The 23,791-nt window shown below is 35.4% G+C and overlaps 2 protein-coding genes and 1 long non-coding RNA gene across 9 annotated transcripts in view; 1 reads left to right on the forward strand and 2 right to left on the reverse strand.

The window, feature by feature from the left end:
- LOC143237895 (uncharacterized) overlaps positions 1 to 23,791 on the reverse strand; it is a 199,689-nt gene that overhangs the window by 23,821 nt on the left and 152,077 nt on the right. The gene's annotated exons all lie outside the window — the stretch shown is intronic.
- On the reverse strand, positions 10,569 to 16,488 carry LOC143238004 (transcription factor Sox-3-like). Its single transcript, XM_076477868.1, has one exon. The coding sequence runs from the start codon at positions 16,011 to 16,013 to the stop codon at positions 14,964 to 14,966; it is 1,050 nt and encodes a 349-aa protein (XP_076333983.1). The 5' UTR covers positions 16,014 to 16,488; the 3' UTR covers positions 10,569 to 14,963.
- The window catches only part of LOC143237893 (uncharacterized), an 89,488-nt gene continuing 83,335 nt past the window's right edge, over positions 17,639 to 23,791 (forward strand). For all 4 annotated transcript variants that reach the window (XR_013020316.1, XM_076477609.1, XM_076477608.1 and 1 more), the window contains exon 1: positions 17,639 to 17,708. The gene's annotated coding sequence lies outside the window, so the exon portion shown is untranslated. The remainder of the gene's footprint in view (positions 17,709 to 23,791) is intronic.

Raw genomic sequence — 23,791 nt, forward strand, 5'->3', positions numbered from 1 at the left:
GCGTTATAATGTGGTGGTCAATCCCACTATTCGTTGGTAAAAGAGTAGCCCAAGAGTTGGCGGTGGATGGTGCTGACTAGCTGCCTACCCTCTAGTCTTACACTGCTATATTTGGAGCGGCTAGCACAGGTAGTCCTCGTGTAGCTTTTTGCGAAATTGCAATTCAAACAAGCAAGAATTGTGGCTCTACCTGATGTATATGAGATGCGAATACATAGCTTCTGTATGGTGCTTCAAAATCAATAATTTGATGTCAGGAATCCTAGATTTGTTATTTTCCTTAACAGTTCTTCAGAAGTGCCTTGAATCTCAGATTTGTTCTTTTATATTCCTAGTCCTTTTACTTTAAACAATGAAATCAGTCAAAGCGAATAACTCTCCTAGAATTTTCAAAACAGTGATTTAAAATGTTTATTTAAAGATTTAAAATCTATGAAATTTATGTCCTATCTTCATTGTCGTTTTACATTACGTAATTTTAGTATGACAAAGGGAATTCGAAACTAATTAAGATATAATCAAATTCTTTGGCTTGAATGAAAATCCAAGAATCCTATAACGTTTCAAAAAGCTTGTCAAATGAAGTTTTAAATAATGTAGGGAATTTAAATCCTTGATTTATCATTCATTCATCTCATATTTCTTCGCCTCAATATAAACACCTGTACTATACAAAACTGAGTATGATATTTCATGAAACTGAATAGGTAAGATAAAAAATAATGCAAAATTATCAAATGATAAGTTACTTGTAATTCAAATTAATTGAAAAAAACTATTGTACTAAATACACTTGTAAACATGGTTATTATCCAATAAGTTGTTTTTAGTTTTAGAAGTAAATGAAAATGTTTTTAGTTGAGAACTTTCTTCTCTTCTCTATGGTACTTTGCCTGTTTTTTGTTTCCTGGTTTGTGATAACTTTATAACTCTTGTCCCATGTGTTAGAATATGTTCTTTGTTATTAACGTTTGAGTGAAAAAAACAAAAGCAAGAGTGAATAACAGTGTTAACCAACTGATTGACTGGATCCTTCTTCAGGCTGTTGTTCATTAGTTGGTTCAATTCACGTGTTTTTACACCTGTTTTGTTAGTTTTCACTTGTATCTATCACTGTCTGTGATTGGTGATTATTTGTTTTATTATAATCTTATTTTATTTCTGTTTCATGTAATTTTATTTTAGTTGTGTATTATTGGCTCGTTCTTGTGATATCTTTTTTTGTCTTTGCTAGTCTTTATATTTTAACAAAAGTCCTTGATAAAAATATGTTTAACTGATAAGTCCACATACACTTTCACCTAACTAAACATTTCTGTGGATGACACCCGTTCATTTACTTATATTCCCCCCTCAACAGCTTCAGGGTTAATGCAAAGATTAAAGGCGAAAATTAATTGCAGAGTAAGCCTGCTAATAACGTGCTAGTTCCTGGAGGTAAAATCCTGATTTAACTTGTAATTAATCATTCATGGTCCATAACAAATCGTTAATGAAGGATTCTTGCTAGACAAGGTAAGTTCTCACGTCCATGAAAACATCGGCATAATTAAGTTAATGTTACACGAGGTACTCGTGCTAGACAAAAGGGAATATAGATAAAAAAATGTTAAAGAAAACTACACGTAAGATCAGAACTAAAGATTTAGATCCGCCATTATGCTAACTATCTATCACGAATGTTAAACAGAACTATATTTATAGAGTGAATCAATATTAAAGTGTTTTCTTTTATTCTGAAGTCTTTCCAAACAAAAGATGTATACGTATTTTACTTAACTGTCAACAATTCACAAAATATTTTGAAGGAATACATTTAACAGTTTAAAGCATATTACTGGATAGTTGTTGTAAGTATAACAATAGACAGTTAACACGGTATTGTGAAGAAATACGGTTAACATTTGTATAGCACTTTATGTAGTAGTCAAGAAAAAAACAACAATATATTCCTAAAAAATGTTGCGAAAAAACGAGGTTAAAATTTGTGTATTACGTTATGAACCAGTCATGATAAGAACCAACAACTCAAACAAAATGTTTTAAGGAATGCAGTTAAGATTCGTACAGCACTTTATGAATTGGTCATGATAACAGCCAACAACATATAGTCAAAAAACTGTTTTAGAATGCAGTTAAGATTCGTACAGCACTTTATGAATCGGTCATGATAAGAACCAACAATATATAGTCAAAAACTGTTTTGGAATGCGGTTAATATTTGGACAACACTTTATGAATCATTTACGATAAGATTCAGCAAATTATCGTCCAAACACTTTATAGAAATACTTCAATTTATACAACACTTTAAGAATCGGTTATGATAAGAACCAACAAAGTATTGTTAAGAAATCCTTGTGATAGAACACGATAGTAAATTTACAGGGTAAATCCAATATCGTTAAATCTCTCTTCTTATTGGCTAATGTTTTGATTATTTTTTTCAGTGAGTTATGCCCAAATTTCTGTTAATGTTACATTATTATATACACAATATGCTGAAGATAACTTTAGCAACATATTATATAGGGAGAAGCTGTGAGATTTCTTTCTCTCTCTATTTTTTTTTTTTTTTTTTTTTTGTCAAACATTTGTGATTCTCATCGTCTGACAAAGTTTTTAAATGAAACTCTATTCTTTAAGGAAGTGCGCTATTGGATTCATTGCAGCACGCGCGACTCTCCTTCCGTGAGCGTTGTTAACCAACGTTCGTTGAGTTTGATGATCTCTGACAGGGTCCAGTGGTCAGGAGACATATGTCCCACCTAGTCGTATGCTCATGGGGGGGGAAAGAACAGCTCTGATTAACGGACTGTAAAGTGTGTAATGTTTGCATACTCTTTAGCGCCTGAATCGCACTAACTTTCAGAGTCGGTGAATGAACATCCAACGGGCGTTTGATCCACGACGAAAATACGAATTGGCTTTAGAACAGAAGGAAAGACCCACCGATGCTCTACGATTATAAGCGTTTAAGAAAATACACGAAGGTTCTAATTGCTTGTTACGACGACGGGAGATTAGATGTTTAGTGCACGTGCGACATTCCAAGCGTAACTAGTACATCAGCTCGCGCGAAACAAGGTTGTCATCGGATTGCTTACCTTAAGTTTCGGTGTCATTTCAACACAAACAGACATACGTCAGGGTTTGAAAACCTTGGAAACGAACACAGTCGAAGCCGTAAATTCTCTTTTGCTTGCCCGCTAGCTATCACAATAGGAACTTTCCAAACCAGAGGTTTAGAGAAAAATAAACAGTTTTTAAGTTGGCAGGAATTTTCCATAACAATATTAACTATCGAAGCGTCTCATGAGTTGTGACTATGCCAAGAATTCACTTTACGGGGGGTGTAGGGAGTGAAAGTTTACTTGCAACAACTGTTAGCTCACATGAAGTATAACAAACGTCCTGGACTCCTACAGGATATCTGACCAAAACATTCACACACGCACGTATTTGCAGCATTTATTTAGTTTTAAGAGTTAAACAGAATGTCCGAGGTAAAGACATTCTGGAAGTGGAGGGTAGATAAACCACTGAAAATATACTGGTGAACTACTGGAAGTGACTATCACTTGTGCTCATGTTGAAATAAATAACACAGGTCAAGGACTGATGGGATAACACAGGGTGGATGTGTCTGGAATTTCTATTCTTTCGCGAGGGTCAGGTAATTTAATCAATCATGTCTCATCAACGTTTCATTACGACACGTCTTGAAGGAAAGCAGCCATTGCTACCAATGTAACAAACAGTGAACACGAGGTAACTGACTGAACAAGATTAGTTTGTATCGCTGTGACATGTATCAACAGCATTCCTCAAGTCGTCATACTTAACCTTTGACATTCGTCTTTTCTTGTAGAAATTCTTGCCTTATCCCACCGTTTGCAGGTGACTTTTTCATAAAAGTATTAGTAAAATATAACCCTCTGTTTATAGACATATAAGTATGTGAAAACAGTAGCATGGTGCTATTAGCAGGACAATATCAGTTATAGGAATTTATAATTCTAAGTAGTGAAATTAAACCTAAACCTCCATAAACTATAAACATATGGATATATATATATATCATTTTTTACATGACAAAACATCCAGATTACTATGTGAAAAGCACACCGATAATCTCTCAGCTAACGTCTTAACAAAAATCCCAAATAACTGATTTTCTATAGATTTGTGAATATATATATAAGCACATACTTCTCACATATTTTTCTAGTTGTGAGTTACCTGTGATTTTTATCACATGTTGTTCCTTTTTTTATTTATGTAAACACTTGATTGAAAATAACGAATTTCACTGTATTAAATACGTGTTTAGTAATCAAACCATCAACAGAGCTTATAACAGTAGAATATGGTTTTTGAATCTCGCGGTTGGCAAAGCTTTGCTAACCATCTGTGTAGCTTTGTGCTTAACAACAAATAAACAAACAAGAAGGTTTGTAATGTTACCAGACCTCTGTTTATAGCAAAGCCATATCGGACTATCTTCTGTGTCCACCGAAGGTATCAAAACCCTGATTTTAACGTTATAAATTCGTAGACTTACCCTGTTCTAGCGGGGGATTACAAATTATATAATAGGCAATGCTTATATCTATATTTGGAAAGATAACTTTATGCTAATTACGAAATTTATAACGATCAGTGTTGCCCTAAGGAAGGTCAAACAAATCTTTATCGCAAGAGATAATAAACAACATTTCTAAAATATTTATACTCCATTTTGCCTCTCAAATATTTGTATGGCCCGGCATGGCCAAACGTGTTAAGGCGCTCGACTCGTAATCCGAGGGTCGCGGGTTCGAATCCTGGTCGCACCAAACATGCTCGCCCTCTCAGCCGTGAGGGCATTATGATGTTACGGTCAATCCCACTATTCGTTCGTAAACGAGCAGCCCAAGAGTTGGCGGTGGGTGGTGATGACTAGCTGCCTTCCCTCTAGTCTTACACTGCTAAATTAGGGACGGCTAGCGCAGATAGCCCTCGAGTAGCTTTGCGCGAAATAAAAAAAAAAAAATTCAGTTTTATCATAAATTTATAGGACAACGCGGAGGAGCAGCTCACAACACAAAACCGCATAATTATAGGCAGTAACTATCCACATAAATTATCTGTAGGCAGAACAATAACTATACAGATATGTAAATAGGTGCGCTGGATTAATATCGCAGTTTTTAAAAGTTACAATCACACATACAATTTTGTTTTGTTTTTTATATACTTTATATACTCTCGATAATTATTAAAGCATTCTCTGTCACCCCAGTGCTCTAAGTACTGAAGATATGATAGAACGTCTATCTTCCAGCGTACGTTCTAACATAGATGAAATATGGAATTAATTATAGTGTCACTTACGCACACACACACACAAACAAAAATTCAATAATCAAAATGTCAAACGTTCTTTGTTGAACACGTGTTCGTCAGCCGAAAAAATGATGAAAATATTCTGTCGTGTGTGTGTTTCCCTTATCATTATGATCCAATATTCATAAACAGACGGGGTGTCACGAAACAGCTTTGGGCTTTTTTTTTCAAACGTTTACAACAACGTCCGATGTTTCTATCTTTATCTTTACGAAGACGACGGTAATTAGGCGTTTGTTTAAACTACCAAAAATCTCTGAAGAGCATACCTAGGTGGACGAGCTAGCCACGTATTCACATGATTATATTGTAATTAACTACAGGATTTTAAATCCGAAAGCCATTAATGCAGTAGGCAACGTTAGTGAGCTCTGGCTTTCCTTTTATCTGCGAATTTACCTGACTGTAAAGGCGGGTTAAAACGCAAAATCGTCACGCCAAGGTTAAGTCCTTACGCACGTGAGCATCTAGTTCAGAAGCGGGCGCCGAGCACTGATCCTGACGGATCAACGGCGGCTCTATCTCAAATCATCTCAGCTTTAGCCGTGACCATGCATGACTTGTGAAATTCTATCTAAGTTGTAAACCGGTAGCAAATCAGCATAAAACCGCCTTCAGTGTTATCATGATAGAAAACCATCAGGAACAGTTGGCCGAGCAGTCGTTGTTGCACGCGCGCTTCAGCTTCCTTCGCAGGTTTTTCAATCTGTATAATACAAATAGTTTCCATCGCAGGTTTTACAATCTGTAAATACACGTTATATTTGACACCTGTGGAAGCTATTTGTATTATACCGGTTGTAATCGCAAAACATTAAAGTTTATTATTATGAAAATGCGATTTTAACATAATTTTGAGAATGAATTATATTAAACTTTATATATATGCAAAAACGGCTCGTTTGGGTTGAGAAAATATTTTACATAGAAGAGCGAACAACGTTTCGACCTTCTTCTGACGAGCCGTTTTTGCATATATATTTCTCTACAAGTGGGTTTTCTCGACATCACTGATTATATTAAACTTTAAATAAGTTATAGAGTTTGTTTCCAGTATACTTTAAGGTAGATACTTCGTTAATATTTAGTACCCAAGACATGTTTACTGATGTATTACAGAACATGAACTTTATATTCATCATAAATCAGCAATATTGTTACATATTTCACCATCAACTGTTAAAATAATTAATTATTAACTAATGAAACGACCACATAATTTTAATTATTAAGCTTTATAGTCCGATCTGGATTACTTTAAACGTTTTACAAATGAACAGTCTCTTAATAAGTAATTTATTCTTCCAGGCCCAAGTGTGAATTTAGTATCTGGATTGTGAATCTGTTGTAAAAATGCGCCCCACGTTTTTGGGCCATGGATGTGTTATATCGCTGTTGACTAACGGTCTTCCCTCTTGTCTATCACTCAAAATTAGGGACGAGTAGAGGAGACAGCTCTAATGTATCCTTATATTATGTAATGGAAACAAGTATGAATATGTTTTATTACAGTTTCTACCTTAGATATGATTATGCTTTTATATTTTCTATGGCTGTAAAGATACTAAGGAAGGTGGAACGTTTTCAGTGTTGGTTAAACAACGTGCAGTAGTGGACAGAAAGAACGAACGAAATTATTCAATTATAAATGACAATTAATAATATAGAGTTGTTAGCTCTAGTATATCTATACTTTCTAGGGGAAAACTAGATTTTAAAGGCTGTTTGAATGTCCAAGAATATCCGAGGTTGAAACTTTTTCAAGTTAAATGATAACACTGAGGTCACTTGTTAGAGTTCCGTGTTTGTACAAGTTACAAAAACACGTTCTATTTCATGTGCTCACATCAAACAGCATACTAACGTAAAAAAAATTGTAATAGACAAATTAAATAACAGCCTTGCGGGTATACCGATTAAATAGAGAGCTATGGAGTTAACCAAACACGAAGTCGTCATGTTCTACACAACTTGTTCGTTCTGTTCAAACACTATCGCCCCTGAATGATGATGAACATCAGTGAACTGTAAACATGCGAGTCCTGAGCCAGAGTTTGTTCACAGAACATCCTGATTCGGAATGCTTGGTGTGGGCCTAACCACAAAAAAAAACTTCAAATCGAACTCGACCTCCTTGTCTTCAATAAAATCAAGATGTGTTATTAGGTGGATACGTTTTCCTCTTACACTTCTTTAATTTACTTTCCTCTAAGTACAACTCGCTTGAAGAAGATGTATATATAGGTGTGCGTTAATACATGGTGTGAACTCTAACAGTTCTTCCATAATTTTGGAACGTTTCACGTGATAACTTACTCTTCGTTCCCGTATTATCAGCATTCACTTTCCCACAGACTCTTTACAGATATAAACAGTATTCTGTCCAATGTCCACTGTTCCATCCTTGTATAACATAATTTGTTTTTAATAAAATGGAATGTATGTACCGTACAATATTTTTTTATTAAGTAAAATAAATTGAACTATCGACAACATGAAGAAAACAGATTTCACCGCATGTATTTGCCAACAGAGTCTGTGGCCATTGGATAATGTTTCCAAATGAAATTCGTCCATCAACTGATTTAAACACGCTCATTATATGGTGATACATTACTCACTAAGTAGGCGGGTTTTTTTTTCCATCTTACACATGCGCACTTTGCTCTGACCGCTTTCGCCAACACTTGGGGCGTCCACTTTAAACGCTTTATTTTAACAGGACTATATAATACTTATAAGGTGGGTATTTACACCAACACTTGCATCTTCTTGTCTGAGAAGTCCAGGTCAGGACCTGCCAAACAGCTCATTTCTAAGAAATGACCTCCCTTTCTAAACATGAAATAGAAACCCTATAACCCGAGAGATTTCGAAAGGTGGACCTTTCTTTTTCCGGGGCAAACTGGGAGTTTGCCTTTCTAAACTGTACTCATCATTTTATATAGCCTCTACGGGGTTGTGTTCACTGAGTAACGTTTCTACTGCATTTGATTCGCTCACAAACTCCATTTGAATTTTATATAATAAAATTTAGTTTTCCTCTCAGTGGAAGGTTTACTTTAGTGTACCAAGTAAAATATCTCGATACCAAAAGTCCAATCCCTCCAGTGGCACAGCACTAGAAATCGGGTTTCGATACCCGTGGTGGGTAGCACCTAAGCTTATTGTGAAACTTTGTGCTTAATTCGAAACAAACAAAATTAAAAATACACATACACTCATCCATAGTGAGTTCATATAATTTTTAAATATTTAGAAGCGATACTAAAAAGTAAATTTTTCTGGCGGTTTCACTTTTCGTTCTCCAGAAATGGATTGAAATTGATCTTGACTAACGACTTGCTTTCTTTCTGCCGTGACTAACTTTCATACTTGTCTTTATCTCAACCGATACCAAAATATACTCTCAGTTCTACATAAAATTATTGTAACAACATTGTTCTAGTACTTTAAAACTTGTAAATCTATAATGTCTTCTTCAAGTTTTATCTTCTTCCTGATTGTCACATCTGATGTACTGAAATTAGTTAGAATGATTTTATTGAAAAAAAAAATAACTTTTGAATTTCAGTAAGATTTTCACCAATAACATTTCTGTAAGCTCAAAATTAGTGCCCCGGCTTTCCTTGTTAAACAGTTAATTCTATAATTTATATGCTGTTGTACCCCATATTATGCCACTTAGCACAGCGTATATTCACACATAAACATACACTTACAAGATATATATATATACATATAGTACAGCACTACCATTCACACATAAATACACACCTACAGGATACATATATACAGTATAGCACTGCCAGTCACACATAAATATACATTTACTGGATGTATATATATATATACGGGTAAAGCACAGTTTCATGTGCTTAAAAAGAAAGTGCGCGAATTTGAATATGTTATAATTTGGTTCAAAATGAACGTTTCCCTATCATATTGGTTGCAGATGTTTTAAACAGTTTTGGTATCAGAGATTCCCAAGCGTCCTAACTACGGTTGCAAAGATTAGAAATGTTTCTAACAGTTTTAGTGGCTTGCAGATAATTTTTTACGTCTTAAACATTATGCGCCCCCTGTGTAATAGCAGTAAGTCTTCAGATTTACAATGCTAAAAATCAGGGATTCGATTCCCCTCACTGGATACAGAAGATAGATAGTCCAATATCTCTTTCATATAAGAAACAAACAAACAAACACGCTTAACCACTGTTATAGACGTTAGTATATTTCTAACAGTTTCGATGACTGATAGAGTATTAATATGTTAACCAATGTTGTAGACGTTAGTATATTTCTAACAGTTTCGATGACTGATAGAGTATTAATAATATCTTAACCACTATTATAGACGTTAGTATATTTCTAACAGTTACGATGACTGGTGGTGTATTTATAATATCTTAACCACTGTTGTAGACGTTAGCATATTTCTAACAGTTTCGATGAATAGCAGAGTATTTTTACTTTCCTAACCACCGCTACGTAGGTTAGTAAATTTCTAACAGTTTCGGCGATTAGCAGAGGATTTCTGACGTATTGATAAACAGTTCACTGCTAACAGTTTTATTGGCCAAAATAATTCATAACGTTCGTAGCTCTGTTATAAAGAACAACTTACTTCTAAGCAGTTTGTAGGAGTAGAAAATTTTCTGACTCCCTTAGTACTTGTATAGAGGTCATGTATTTCTATAAGTTTCAATGGCTAACAGAAAATTTTCTGACTCCCTTAGTACTGCTATAGAGGTTATGTATTTCTATAAGTTTCAATGGCTAACAGAAAATTTCTAACCTTTTAAACTACTACAGGAAATTTTATTATATTTATAGTTTTCTTTTAGCCGATAAGATCAAAACAAATATATATTTATGAAACTTTTATTAATCATTTTTCTCTGGTATAGTGTTGAACAATTTAAGGACGAATTATTCGTATAAAACTTTCACTCGACCGCTTCAGTCTAGTAATGAATACATTTATTTTTAAATACGATGTAACGGCGAAAACAGTGATACAGTGAGTATATGAAAATTTTCATGTTAACAGTTTCTTGTATGTTATTATAGTGACTGTGTTCTAACGCCTGTAGTACCAAAGTTAAATGCTAAAATCATTTTCCAGTATAACAACAGCGTTTCAAGTGCATATTGTGCAATCATTGATAAACAACACGTTTTTTAGTATACCACATATTTTATTTGAAGCTGCATGTCTATCAGACACACGCCATGAGTGACACAGTGGATTGTAATAGTGGGGACTGATGTGCAATTTATATACAAATGGACACCTTATACTTGTTCATTTATACAATGTTCACAGTGCTACTTTAGACTTGTGAGGAGCTAATAAGTTCACAGAGGTATACATGAAATACCCTGGCAATCTTTTAAGATACTCATACATCAGCGTCACATAGCTCGACAACAAAATTATATTGAATCCAACATAAAAGTGCAATATCTTGGGTGGCCCCGTACACAGGATAAGATATTTTATTTTCCAATTAATATAAAACATTTTAATGCTTTATTAGGTTTTTTAGTTCGACACTTACTAGCATTACTCATCTCGTAAAGGTAAGGGAGAAGATAATTCGAATGTACCTTTTGATAAATGTTATTTTACCATCTGTCCGAGGCATTACGTTCAAGTAAAACTACCATGAGGATGATCAGTCTTGAGTATTTAAGATATCAAAGATTGGGAAGTAATTTTTTTTTCTGATACAATGATCGAATTCAATTAAGAACAAGGTATCTTTATAGACATCTATATAAACATACAAAGCACAAATACGTAAATTAGCTTGTGCAATAAACAAGTAACATGTTCAATTGGTACTGTGTAAGCATGTAGTCAAATACATTAAACTACACATGCTTTGCTACGGTGTAAAATTCCACCTGGGAAAATCATGGCAAAACTTAGTAATTACTAATTAAGTAAAACTCATTTAAATTAATTTAGTTCTCTGATTTATTTAAAACTTAGAGGGAGCCACAGCTTACAAAACGTTAACTTTTATGTCCACAATTCTGAGGAACATCTTAAAACTGAGCTTTTTAACACTTCACTTTTATCATCATCACATATAACCTATGGAGAAATATTACATAGGATATAAATTCATAAATCGTACAGTTTTGTAAAGTTACATGTAGCTACTTTGACAAAGGACTAAAATAAATTCATTAAGTTCACCACTTATGAATTTTCCACGAAATAACATATTTTATCTTACTGCAATATGTCTACTTTAACATTTAAATATACCGTGAGAAAAAACCATAAAATATTTAAGACATTTTACGGCAACTTCAAATATCAATAGTTATCAGACATTTACATTCCATAAAGTAGCCTTTTGATATGTTCATCAACTAAAACTAAGTTATTCAAATCAATTTTTACTTGTATTTCTCTATTGGATAGAATTATCAATATGACTGTAAAAACTAAAATTATAAGAACAGCACAAAATAGACAATACATAATTTTGACTGTTGTCTAATAACGTTTTACAAACTATTACAGAAGAAACTTGTTTTAATTAATTGTTTTTATACCTGCATATACAAGCAGCATCACTTGCACTTGTTTGGAGTTTGTGTTATTTAGAATAACAATTCGGGCTAAATATCGGTTTGTATATCGTATTCTGTGAAACTAAATGTCCAACAATGGAACACACAAAGAATTATACGTGTGTTCTGTAATGTAGCCTGTAATCCGACAGCGACTAGTCTTATGACTGTCAGTGATTGTGTAATTTATGTGTTCTAGCAGCTATTCTCCATGTGGTAAATAAAGGTTTATTTGAAGACACGAATACTTTCAAGGGCTCTCTCTCGAATGAAATATAGATTACAACAGAAACTCATCTTAGTAAACAGAAGTTGCTATTTGTCCTAATAATTAAAGAACGTTAAACTTTATGCTGCTAGAAACAATTTATTTAATTAATAAGGTTTTATCCATGTAAAAGAAAAATGAAATAGAAAAATACAGCAGTATCTTTTTTTTTTCATATTGACAATATGTCCAATGCCCTTTTAATCTGTATTTTCTCAAAACACTAGAAAAGTCCGATATTAAAAATAGAACACTCGATGTTTCTATATAGCCTTTAGCAAGGATTAAGTATCTTTGGATTACATGCAATAATTACAATTCAGAATATTTATTTCTCTTGTAATACAGTTTCTAACCCTTATAGAAACGTAAGTCAAAACGTGGAGTACATTAAAAGTTTTAATTGTGTGGAGACGTTGTCGTGTTTATTTTAATAATGTCTTCTATTCCCTAGTATGCATTTAGATATAAATATAGTCAACTACACAGACAACAAGACAAAAATGAAACAACAATTTACAAAATTAACAAACAGACTTTATAAACTGTCAAGCATAACCTACCTTACCTTGCAATGAGTGTAACGTAAATCGAAGAATCTCTAGGTTTAGACTCTATGTTCTAATTTACTCCTTTGATCAAGCTAATAGAGCGAAACGTTGGAAATTCAAGTATTTTATCTCGGGGATTATAGGCATTTGTGATATTTTAAAATATTCCACAAATGTTGTTGTGTTTGTTAATAATGAAGTATATATGCAGTATGTGCCTTCATTATACGTAATTACCATCTTCGAAATATTTTTAGTAATGTTGTTTCTTTTACCAGTAATGAATTTATTCAGTTCACCTTTTAATTGCTGGATATTTCTAGCATCAATAAAAAGACCCAATACACCTTTAGAAATATTTTGTTTTTCAACAATAACACATAACTAGTTATATTTTTTTTTATTTCTGTGTTTTTATTTAAATAAAATTGCAAATTTTAAGTCTTACCTTATTCTAACAACAAAAGCTCATTCCAATACATTCTTAGCATTGTTTAACAAATCTCTGTGCCAAAAAAGTGTGATCTCACTTCAAATAAGTTGTATTAATAAAAGAATAAATAAATTAAATTTTCTGTAAGCCTAAATGCCCATCCCCCCGTGAGTCAGCCGTAATCCCGAAAGCTTATAAACGCTATGAACAGGGTTTCGATGCCTGTGTAGCTTTGCGCTTAACAACGAACAAACTCTAAGCCTAGAAAAACAAATTTGTTTTGTGCATTTCCTAATTTTTTTTATTAGTGTACACGCGTCGTATACTCAGACGTTTAATAAGATATTATAACAACCAATGCCACGCATAAATCTTTATTATCTTCAACAATATTGTCTATCATTAAACTACTGATTATCAATTAGTTAAATAAATATAATCGATATAGTCTAGCAATTTTCCTGAAATATGTAAGAAATTAGTGTGTAATTTATATGATGTGAAAAAAGCACCTTAGCAATGTTAATTTCTATACAGACCTATATTTAAAACAGAACTTTACACAGCATTCATGAAAATTGTTAGCACTACTTTGTACACGTTTTGCACAAATCAAGAACCGTATGTTTACAGCACTATTAATCACTGAATATTAAAGTATAGTTCTTACAGCTTTGTCACGAAACCGTAGAATAGCTAGCTACACGACACCAAACGACGTATGTAAATCAAGTCTAAATACTTTATGGAAACATGCACATTGTTGGCAGATTTGTCGGTGGAAGAGGAAAATTTTGCGAGATGATCATCTATATACAAATATATCTATTGTAATTGACGCACGTTTTGTACGCATGATGTAACGATGTACCATTAACTAATAAGTTTAATATATATATATACACACACATAATCAAACTGTTTAAATAGAACATTTAAGCTGAAAAATACATAATATAATATTTATAATTGTAATGAATGCATGGTTCCTCATTCAACTGTTAAACACTTGGCTTCGACTTCTGTTACCTGGGAATTCACCGAACAGCTTTATATCACCCTAACGCATACATTGCACTAAACCTAATCTTAAAGATACGGTTCTGTTTTTGTAGAATATCAGTAGCTTGAATGATAAAACACACGCATTATGCTAGGACTTCGAGATTAAAAAGAAAAAAAGTAAAGTAGAACAAATATCTACACGATGTATAAGAGGCCACCCAAATGTATACAATACGTAACAATAGCGATAATACATTCGGTACCTTACAACACTACATTACATACCCACTGTACAACAACCTACACAAACCTTCTTCACACTCATAACTATATATATAATATATAGAGAGAGAACTATACAAGATTAACTTTCTGTTCATAAACAAAACCGATATTTATATACATAGATATCGGTTTGCGACGTCGTTAACAAAGTAAGCGTGGTTAATATTTACATTCGAATGTACTTTTAACTGTTTGGAAATTTCTCACTTTCAACATTCTTCCGTTTCATCGCATAGTTTACTTACGTGCAAAATATCGAATGCTCGTGAGGAGAGGGCTGCAAGTCTCGCTTCACCTGCGAAATAAATGTTTGTCACTATCACTGAAGTGACCCGAATTTTTATTTTTATTTTATTTCAGTATCTGTCATTATAAAGGACGACACGCAGTTTTTAGGGGATTGTCTTCAATCCAACGATTCTTTAGATGAACACGAACACTACATATGCGTTAAAGGCATGCTGCCCGGCCCCACGGCGTCACTGTGGTGTGGATAATGACTTTGCATTTGAAGTCTCTGGACATTAGGGTCGTTGGCATCGCCCGGTAGATACATGCTGATCATGTCTCGGAGGTCAGGGGCACATCCGGGTCGTCTCCCGGTCGCTGCTGCTACGGCTGATGCAGTCATGGCCGAAGGTGGGGTATGGGGTCCAGGTCCTGGGCTAGGACTGTGTTCCGTCTTGATGTGGCCCGAGACCGACATGGGACTAGCGCTCTGCATGGGTGAATAGGACGACATGGGCAAAGAGTAACCAGAGTTACCGTTCATGTACGACATGGACATGTTAGCCCCTGTTGTCATGGGGGTGGGCATTTGAGACATATCATACCGTGGATATAGTCCACCACTGGCTGCCATCTGAGATCCGTATCCGGCTGCTGCCGCATGGTGCTGGTAGGCTTCGTGCATCATAGTGGGGTAACCGTTGGGCATGTAGCCGTTCATTTGGTACATCTCACGGTTAACCTGTTGTACCGCTACTGCTTGGTTTCGGACGTCTGTCGGTAGCAGCCCACTCGCCAGGGGGTACTTTTCTTTCTTCATTATGTTCTTAGTCTTCCTGCGAGGCCGATACTTGTAATCGGGATGGTCTTTCATATGCAAGGCCCGCAAACGCTTAGCTTCATCTATAAAAGGTCGTTTCTCAGCTTCTGACAGTAACTTCCATTCAGCACCTAATCTCTTGCTGATTTCAGAATTGTGCATTTTGGGGTTTTCTTGAGCCATCTTTCTACGCTGACCGCGCGACCAAACCATGAAAGCGTTCATCGGTCGTTTGACCCGGTCAGCGTCTTTCTTGTTATTACTTCCAGATGTTGAATTGTTACCCATATCACTACTATCTGATGCTCCCGATGTTGAAACATGATGACCCTGATGGGAGGTCGTGGTTGCACAACTGACCATCGAGAGTGTATGGCCGGGTGAATGATGGGACAGACCTCCAGCTATTTTCATTTCGGAAACTTCAAGTCCATGGCCCATAGAAGCACCCGAGGTCGGCGCCCCGAACGGGTGGTACACAGCATACTCTCTCTCTAGCGTGGCCAGGGTGGCAGCGTTGGCAGGGCTGGCGAGGGTCTGGGACTGGCCGCTGCTGCTGCACAGCTGGCACGGACAGGCACTGCTGGGCCGAATGATGGAGGCCTCCGTGGTTACGGATCCACAGGTAGGACTAGGTCAAGTAGTTTGCGGCAGGCTTCCCTCCCTCAGACAGGAATGGACATGACGGCAATCTGTTGATGGGCTTGAGTTCCCGCCAGAATGGTTGTATTGAGAGAGGTTCACTTTCACACAGCCTGAAGTCGGACTCTTTCAAGTGCCACCACACGGCTGTATTGGTCGAAGACAGGGCTTTATTTGGTTCTCTTTCAGAACAAAGTTCTGTCAACAAGAGGAGCACCTCAATTCTGGCCGTCTAGCGTGTTCAAGCACTTCTCTTTCTATGACTAAAGCTTTGCCCGGAGTCCATGCGTTATTGATTGACAATGGCCCCGGCGCACGAGGCTAGTAGCCAATCAGCGCGCTATCGCCAAACTTGGCTTCGTATCTACCCATTTGACGAGGTACAGAAGTGACGTAGCCTGACTGTAGTAACTTCGACACGGAGGCGGGTCTTTTCCGGCCTGGTGTTACAAGAGCGAAGTGAAGGGACCTTACCCGTACTCACCTGAAGAATCACGAGCTAAATTCACTGGAAACCTTTGGGTAGAAACTCGTGTAACTGTGTAAAATAATTTACTTGTTTAATAAAACTTTGAAACAGCACTAAACTAAATGCATTACCAAGCTCAAGGTAGAAAACAAAAAACAACTGAGAACAACACAATCTGGTAGAGAATGAATAAGTAATTATTTTCCTATTTGTTTACGAATCTTACATCTTCTGAAGTGTACGTGCATTGCACCCTAAATACTTTGTTTCGTTTGTCAATAAAAAGCACGTAAGTCACAAAGAAACTACATAAGAAAAACCATTTCTATCATAAACAACTGTAATTATTTTAAAAACGGTGATCTTGTCTCACTGTTGCTTCGCAGCAGTAAATGTCTATAGAATTAATTGTACAATACAAGAAACAGATCTTTCCCATGCAGATTTGTAGTATTTAAAAGAGACAACAAAATCTGGTTTTGTTTAACTCAATGGATGAAAATTCCTATCGTTTGTTGATCGACTAAATAAACCAATAAGAAAACGTTTAAACAGTGAGACAAACAACGTGTTCCACAAGTTTGTATGAAATCCCAATCTCTACTGATGCTAAATACAATTATAATTAACAGAAGTATATATGTATATATATTACCATGAGGTTTTCAATTACTTTAATCCATAAAAGTGCGAGCGAAAAGTTTCGTTGTTTCCCTTTATGTATATTGTTTGTCCGCTGTTTTCTTAAAATTACCCCAATCTTTATGAACTCCAAATTTTCTTCACAGCCATTATTCAAGTCATTTGCTTTTAAAACTGGTTATAAAGAAAATCTTGCGAGAGAAAACGATACCCGAGCAGTTCTTATGCGTTTTGACAAAGAGAAAAGGCTGCGCAAGCGTCAGTGCTGGCATCTATTGGACGTACGAGACAGCTGAGTCTGGACTCGTAGCCACGCCTCAGCAAGGGTTTTACATACGAGTCAAGCTCGAATGACACGGTTAGGAAGGAAGAGCTGTCAGATAGTAAGTATATTGTAATATAATAGTAAAATATAAGAAAAATATCATTTAGTATGTGTAAAATATTTAACGTTAGAGGATAAAGATATCTTTACCTTACAATCTAAATTCATATGTATTTTAAGCACACATGTTGCTAAAGTTCTTTCTATTTTGCTAAAGATGGACAGAGAAATTTATTTTCCTTCTCGTTAAAAAAAACTGCATAAAACTAGGGTTAACACAGTTCTATATCAGACATTATTTTTAGTAATTTAGCATAATAATAAAAGCAATAGATAGTATTAAGTTAACCGAAATACACCATCATTACCAAAGTTTCGTACCTACTGTATAATTTGTATTTTCAAAGTGGTTACCCTCTCTCTTTTTTATCTAGACAAAATACTAAATATGAAAACATTCTGATGAACCCTAAACGCCTATATAAAATGGCGTGTTATTCATGGGCATCGGGCTTTGTTTATAAAGGACTAACTTAAACCATAAATGTTATACATCAGTGTGCTGTTAACCAGAATCTGGAGGGGGAAGCATTCTAATTACAACACTGACAACGTTCCACATAAGTATAGTAATTCAGACTTCAGAGCGATCTCCTTCAGATCAGAAATTGAATTTATTTTTCGAAATATTTCAACATCTCAAAAGCAAACAAATAAGAAAAAAAACGGATAACGATCATTAGATTATAAGTTTCTACTAAACAGATATCAAAGTCTTTATGTTAAAATTAATAATGCCTCCTAAAAATAAAACAAAACAACAATGTGTTTGCCATGATTGTTCAGTGTTTTTAACTTAGGGCTGATAAGGTTCATAAAACTGAATATTACAGCTTACCATGAATATTTATTGTTCTCAGCCCATAATTAGTGAGTACGGCACAGATAGCCCATTGTGTAGCTTTGTACTTAACAACAAAGAAATAAACCTACAACTAATGATATCCATGTTGCTAAACTATAAGTTACATTATTCGGCAAACTCAATACTAAGAGTTTACTAAAGAAGTTAATTAAAATAAATATTGGCGTTTATCACATAAGTTTATAGATCCTAAGTTATTAGTGTTAATATCTATACAACAAGTAGTATAGTGGCTGTCATGTCAGAGAGATGACCTAGTGAGAAAAAAAAAGTAAAATCAGTTGAGTCTAGTTAACTGATCAGTACATAAAAAATACACGACAGAAAACTAGAATGGCGTGATTCATTAACTAAAGAGGGTGGTGAGAACCATATGAAAAAAAACGACAGGAAACTAGACAGGTGCAATTAATTTACTAAAGAGACTGGTGGGTACCACACGAAATACACGACAGAAAACTAGATTGGTATAATTCATTAAACTAGCAGACTAGTACCTAATATAAGACAGAAAACTGGACTAATATGAGTTATTACCTGAGCGGGGCAGTGGGTACCATACGAAATACACGACAAACAACTAGATTGATGTAATTCATTAAATTAGCAGAGCAATGCCTACCATACGAAATACACAACAGAAAACTAGACTGATGTAGTTCATAAACTGAGCAGAACAGGGCGTATCAAAGAGGTTGAATAGAATATAAAGTCAAGACAAATACAGCCTTGTAACTTTGAATTGTACTGTATATTATAACAGTATGACAGAACCAAGGGCTTATCACTGTATATATATACATATATGTCTATTTACTACTTAAGAGACATTTCTCTTGTTTGTCTCTAAAGATAACGTGGTATAATAACAGATTTTACGAACAACGACTATTTATAATGAGCTTTAAGATAATTAGTCCATAACAAAAGATCCCGGCATGGCCAGGTGGTTAAGGCACTCGACTCGTAATCCGAAAATCGCGGGTTTGAATTCCTGTCGCACCAAACATGCTCGCCCTTTCAGCCGTGTGGGCGTTATAATGTAACGTTCAATCCCACTATTCCTTGGTAAAAGAGTAGCCCAAGAGTTGGTGGTGGGTAGTTGATGAATAGCTGCCTTCCCTCTGGTCTTACACTGCTGAATTACGAACGGCTAGCGCACATAGCCCTCGTGTAGCTTTGCACGAAATTCTAAAACAAACAAACTATAAGAAAAATATAATATCAGGTCACATCTAAAGTCTCAGTGACAAATAATGAACATTTCCATTTTCTGAAATAAATATATGACCGAGATGTGAACACTTTTATGTTAGTTTTTTATAGAAAAGATGTGGCTTACGAGTAAAGAAATATTAGTTCACTTCGTTGTTTACTCCTATAGGCTGTTTTACTTTAAAAAAATGTAATTCAGTTGTTTGATATTAGGCTCAAATTTCTCCATGCCATACAAAATATTTCTGGAAACTTATTTTGTTTTCTTTCTGCTCGGGGAATTTCAGAAATCTATGTGCACACAGAGAAAGGCAATTGTCACAAAACATTCTTATACATCACTTATATTCACGAATTTCGGCTATACGTTGTTATATAGTCGGAGAAAGGCACAGTGCCAGTCTAAAAAACAAAATTCCTGTACATCTATTCTGTTCAGTAGTTTCGGTGATATACTCCTGTGTATGTGAACCCGCGGTGTGACAACGACAGCAAAATACAAGATTAATATATATTTTCTCTCTTCAAGAGTTTCGGCGATATATACTTTTATATAAGTTATTTTTGTTATTTTGAATTTCGCGCAAGGCTACTCAAGGGCTATCTACGCTAGCTGTCCCTAATTTAACAGTGTAAGACTAGAGGAAAGACAGCTAGTCTTCACTCCTCACTGCCAACTCTTGGGCTACTCTTTAACCAACAAATAGTGGGATTGACCGTCACATTATAACGCTCACACGGCTAAAGGGCGAGCATGTTTGGTGCGACGGGGATTCGAACCCGCAACCCTCGTATTACTAGTCGAACACCTTAACCCACCTGGCCACGCCGGGCCTTCTATTTAAATAAATGGAGAAAGGCACGGTGTCAGAGAAACCTAAAACATAATTCCTATTGCATATCGGCCCAGCATGACCAGGTGGTTAAGACAATCAAATCGTAATCTGAGAGTTGCGGGTTCGAATCCCTGTATCTCTGTCACACCAAACATGCTCGCCCTTTCAGACGGGGGAAGCATTACAATGTGATGGATAATTTCACTATTTGGTGGTAAAATAGTAACCCAAGAGTTGGTGGTGGGTGTTGATTACTATTTGCCTTCCCTCTAGTCTTACATTGCTAAATTTTGGACGAGTAGCGCAAATAGCCCTCGCATAGCTTTGCGCGAAATTCAAAACAAACCTATGTATCTCTTCAATAGTTTGGGTGATATACTGTTATGTAAGAGTAGAAAGACTCAGTGGAACAATAACATAACAATGTTTATCGAACCTCCTGTTACAAAGCGGTTAAACAAACGTATGTGGTCACCATGATTTAACCTCTCCTCTCTTGATTGTTTGAAGGAATACATCCGTAACTTTTTAAAATAAAACAATTTCTAACAATTGGTGTATAATTATTAAACAGTGCCGAATCGAAAGTTGCTAGTAAAAAAACGTGATCTATTTGCAAAAGCACTAGATATATAACACGCTCATGCTGGTAATAAAAGGGTTAAACTAGCTCTAAGCTTAAATTACTTAACAAAAATTTATTGAACTTCGAACTAAAATCAATGGCAAATTTCCAAACATTTATTTATATTTGTGTAAAACTACTTTAAAAAATAAGACTGATTTGAATTTCGCGCAAAGTTATACGATAACTTTTTGCGCTAACTGTCCCTAATTTAGCAGGAAGGTACTAGAAAGAGACAGCTAGTTGTCACCACCCACCGCTAACTCCTGTGCTTCTCTTTTACCAATGAATCGTAGAACTGATGGTGACATTATAACCCTTACAAGGCTGAAAGGACGATAATGTGTGGTGTGATGGGGATTCGAACCCGCGACGGTCAGATAGCGACTAAAGTGCCTAACTACTTCGCCATGCCGGGTCTAGAAATAATAAACAGTTTTCATAAATATATAATGCACAGACCATTACTCAGACTACATAAAACCTCATAATGCATCTCAAAAAATAAAAATATAAATAAATTGATAAGAAACTGATTCATATTTTCAAGTTTCTTGTTAATCCAATATTTAGAAGTCTAGAAAGCTTTCGACCTAAAACTGCGTTATGATGTATACGTTTATTTTAAAGATATTACACCTAGTTAACTTTAACCTAATGTATCAACTAGTTCAGTGACTCCGCAGCTGTAGTCTGATGTCATGAGGGCATTGTTTTCAAGTGACTGATTTCATATGTATTTTAATACCACAAACATAAATATTGAAACACACACACCCCACCCGTTGTTATACAGTTTGAAGATCCATTTATATCATTATTTTAACACTGTAATTACTCCGTCAATAACGAAGTATAAAAGTAGCTTAGCTACCTTTTCAAGTGCTGTTTGAAAGAATATCCAGAAAGAAATGTCTTTCACTCACATAAACTGATACCACTTTAAAAGTTAATATGATGTTATGAATGAAAACTGTATACGGCGAAAGAAAGTCGTGTTTAGAATATAAACATACTGTAATTTGTTTCTTTGTTTGTTTTGTTCTTGAATTTCACGCAAAGCTACTGAAGGGCTATCTGCGCTAGCCGTCCCTAATTTAGCAGTGTAAGACCAGAGGGAAGGCACTTGTCATCACCATCCACCGCCAATTCTTGGGCTACTCTTTTACCAACGAATAGTGGAATTGACCGTCACATTATAACGCCCCCACGGCTGATAGGGTGAGCATGTTTGGTGTGACGGGGAATCGAACCCACAACCATCAGGTTACGAGTCGAACGCCTTATCCACCTGGCCGTGCCGGGCCTAATTTATTGCTATTATGATTTCTGTATTGTTATGACATCAGTAAAATACGATTCTAAAGTGCCCTTACGGTTTATTTCATACAATAATCAATCGGGGTTTGTGTTTAATCTGAGTAACATGATTTAAAACACCAGATGTCGCTGTTACTTAAAACGAGTTATTTGTTTTTGTTATTCCGAAAGTTACTACTGTTTATGAACTGTTTGATTTATTACGTAAATATGTTTATTCTTTTTATATCTGCACCAAGTTCTAGTTATTTAATTCTTTATAAGACACAAACTGTTTAAGTAATAAAGCTCTGTGTTTTTTAAATGATAGTTCCTTAAGCACCTACACTATTTATGAAGTTATAGCTTAAAAAGAGTGTCCGCACGGAACGGTGAATGAATCCACGACCTACACGTTTGTTAGTGGCTCTATGAGTGTCACAACACATTCGTGATCGTTGGCACCTATACAAAGAAATCTCAATTACAACCTCACCTACAACATCAAACGATCATTTGTTAAGTAACTTTTCAAGTTATAAACTAATTTTCTGCGTTTTACTTTTTTAAAGGAAAAAAAATAAGGGCCAGAAAAACTGGAAAATAAAATTTAAGTTTCTTCTGGAATTAAACCGTTGGAATCTCTGAAGGAAAGAAATTGTCACTCAGCCATGCCTTCTTGACTCGGATGACTTTGAGTGATAAAATACAGACATTAACGCCAAAAACTAACTGGGTCATACGTATATAGATGCAAATGAAATTAGGTGTAGATATCAGTGTGGAAATGGTGAAATAAGCCCAACCATTTCACCAATATCTGATTCATTAGGCCTGGCATGGTCAGGTGGTTAAGGCACTCAACTCGTAATCCGAGGGACGCGGGTTTGAATCACCGTCATATCAAACATTCTCGCTCTTTCAGCTGTGGGGGCGTTATAATGTGACGGTCAATCCCACTATTCGTTAGTAAAAGAGTAGCCCAAGAGTTGGTGACGGTCTTGATGACTAGCTGCCTTCCCTCTAGTCTTACATCGCTAAATTAGTGACGGTTAGCGCAGATAGCTCTCGTGTAGCTTTGCGCGAAAATTCAAACCAAACCAAACTAATTCATTAGGCTATTACTTAGATCTCACTCAAATGTTCATGAGCCAAACGACAGAAAAAACATTAATACTGAACTTTCTAGACGACATTTTCTATATCGTACTTACCAACGTTCTTGTTTTTGTTGTTATTGT

The sequence above is a fragment of the Tachypleus tridentatus genome, chromosome 13 (assembly GCF_004210375.1).
Source record: "Tachypleus tridentatus isolate NWPU-2018 chromosome 13, ASM421037v1, whole genome shotgun sequence".
Classification (NCBI taxonomy): Eukaryota; Metazoa; Arthropoda; class Merostomata; order Xiphosura; family Limulidae; genus Tachypleus; species Tachypleus tridentatus.

Coding starts and splice junctions, on each gene's coding strand:
- LOC143238004 (XM_076477868.1), bottom strand. CDS start 16,013: ATGGGCCATGGACTTGAAGTTTCCGAAATGAAAATAGCTGGAGGTCTG.